General features: G+C 48.0%; 1 protein-coding gene across 3 annotated transcripts in view; it reads left to right on the top strand.

The window, feature by feature from the left end:
• The window catches only part of phldb3 (pleckstrin homology-like domain, family B, member 3), a 32,497-nt gene that overhangs the window by 13,321 nt on the left and 16,676 nt on the right, over positions 1 to 2,500 (top strand). For all 3 annotated transcript variants that reach the window (XM_042108127.1, XM_042108126.1, XM_042108128.1), the window contains exons 4-5: positions 688 to 855; positions 1,462 to 1,590. In XM_042108127.1, coding sequence (XP_041964061.1) covers positions 688 to 855; positions 1,462 to 1,590 — 297 coding nt within the window. The remainder of the gene's footprint in view (positions 1 to 687; positions 856 to 1,461; positions 1,591 to 2,500) is intronic.

Genomic DNA, 2,500 nt, shown 5'->3' with positions numbered 1-2,500 from the left:
GTTTCTCTTTGAGAATCTGAGCCCTGTGTGTAATCCCAGGGGCCAGAGACTGTTCATTATGACGAGGTCATGAGGCTCAGACTGTATTTCATTAACATATACGTTGCACCCTTTGGGCTGCTGCCAGAATACGCCTCATAGAGTGAGCACCATGTCCTGATTGATGACAAAGTCATCTGACATACACTACTCAAAGCAGGGCTACTATTGACACGCCATAAGCAAATGCACAGCTAAAACTGAAGATGGGAAGTGTGTGTTTCTCTTTATTGTTTTCCATGAGGAGGTGTGGCTATGATGAATAGAAAGTACCTACCTTAGCTAAAGAGCAAGCAGAGAATATCCTATGAGGATTATGCTGTATTCTTATTTTTTAGTTAACTTTTATGTAACCAGGCAAGTCATTAAAGAACAGCTTGTTATTTACGATGGTGGCCTGTGTCCTGTACTCATGTCTGTTTCCCTGTGTCCATGTCTGTGTCCTGTACTCTTGCCTGTTTGCCTGTGTCCATGTCTGTGTCCTGTACTCATGTCTGTTTCCCTGTGTCCATGTCTGTGTCCTGTACTCATGTCTGTTTCCCTGTGTCCATGTCTGTTGCCCATGTCTGTGTCCTGTGTCCATGTCTGTTTTCCTGTGTCCTGTACTCATACCTGTGACCTTTGACCTGTGTCCTGTGCTGTGTGCAGCTGCAGCTGGAGATTGCGCTGTTGCAGGGGGAGCTTCAGGACGAGCGGAAGCATCTGCACAGACACACGCAGCAGCTGCAGGAGCTGCAGGAGCACAGCAGGCAGAGGAGCACGCACACACACACCTCCAGACAGAGGAGCACGCACACACACACCTCCAGACAGAAGGTGGGTCTGACCTCCTCCCTCACAGACCTCCAGGGCTTGGTCTAAAGCCAGCCATTTGCACTCATCCAAAGAGGTTTCAAACGCAGGCCTAAACAGTTTTAAGAGAGTTGAAGTTCTTTATGAGTTTCTTTTGTTGATGTCTTGTAAACGTGTTATTTATGTATTGACTTGGTAGGTTTGTATGTTAATGCTGAGCCTATGACCAGATCTGTCTTGTGAGGGCTCAGTAGTACTCCCTATCTTGTCCTGTTTGTGGAGGGGTGGTGGGAAAGAGATAGGATGGCTTGAGGACTGCATGATAGCAGCACTGTGTGTTACACAGTTGTTTACAAGCATGTTCTCTAACAGTTTCAACCTGTTTATTGCTTAGCATAACTTGTGCATCTCAGATCTAGTTTTCTATCTACAGTTTTCAACATCATGCCAGTACATTTACATGTGTGTGTGTGTGTGTGTGTGTGTGTGTGTGTGCGTGTGTGTGTGTGTGTGTGTGTGTGCGTGCGTGCGTGCGTGTGCGCGTGCGTGCGTGTGTGCGTGCGTGTGTGCGTGTGCGTGCGTGCATGTGTGTGTGTGTGTGTGTGCGTGCGTGTGTGTGTGTGTGTACAGGAGCGTGTGCGTCTAGAGGAGGAGCGGGAACGCGTGGAGGAGCTGAGGAGGAGGTGTGAGGAGCAGGAGCGGATGATTCCCTCACAGCCTGAAGACCAGAGAGAACAGCTGCTACACCAGCTGCAGCAGGTAACACAGGCGCTGGTGTTTACACTAGACGTGTCTGTGTGTGTGTCTGCATGGACGATCACATGTGTGTGTGTGTGTGTGTTTGCCGTGTGTGTGTGTGTGTGTGTATGTGTGTGTGTGTGTGTGTTTGGCATGTGTGTGTGTGTGTGTGTGTTTGGCATGTGTGTGTGTGTGTGTGTGTGTCCAATTTTTCTCCATTCCCCATCCATGTGACTCAAGTCACAGGCAGCGTTTTAAACCATCCTCCACTAAGCTGTGGCCTGAGTCTGCCAGTGAAACGTCATTCTCAGTTCCATCTCGTACACAACATATTGAAAGCTCCAAAAGGGCGTCTGTCTTGGCAGTAATGCAAGAAAGCATGATGGTGAATTAGGAGGTATTAAGCTGATTCCCATGAAGTCAGTGCGGCATGTTTGGGTCCATGCTCAGGGAGGCATGCACAGCTGATTTGTGGAACAAGGAGAGACCTTGTCTCTGCAGTAGCAGAGCGCGCAAGACACAGTCCAGCACTGGCCTCTAGAGTGTGTGTGGGGCATGGCCGTGCGTCGCAGCTACAGATGAGATGGCTACTGTATATGAAGGAACATTTCATTATGGATGTACATTTAATGAAGGCTGTATGGGTCTAATGTATGGTGCTTCAAGAGGAAGCGGTTTTCCATTGTCGCCAGTGTCACTGCTACAAGGCAACAAATGGTTGATGGTTTGATAGAAATGTTTTGTAATATTTTGGAATGATAGCACACATGCCTTTATGAGCAATTCACACATCTGGAATAGTGTTGGCCAGTGGTCTGCTCTTCAGCCTTAAAACAGATGTTGGTATCTCTCTCTCCCTCTCTCTCTCTCTCTCCCTCTCTCTCTCTCTCTCTCTCCTTTATTCTCTCACAATAGCAGTGTTTCCCATACA

Source organism: Alosa sapidissima, chromosome 10 (assembly GCF_018492685.1).
Source record: "Alosa sapidissima isolate fAloSap1 chromosome 10, fAloSap1.pri, whole genome shotgun sequence".
Taxonomy (NCBI): Eukaryota; Metazoa; Chordata; class Actinopteri; order Clupeiformes; family Clupeidae; genus Alosa; species Alosa sapidissima.
The sequence above is the reverse complement of the archived record's forward strand: the minus strand, read 5'-3'. Positions and strand labels throughout refer to the sequence as shown.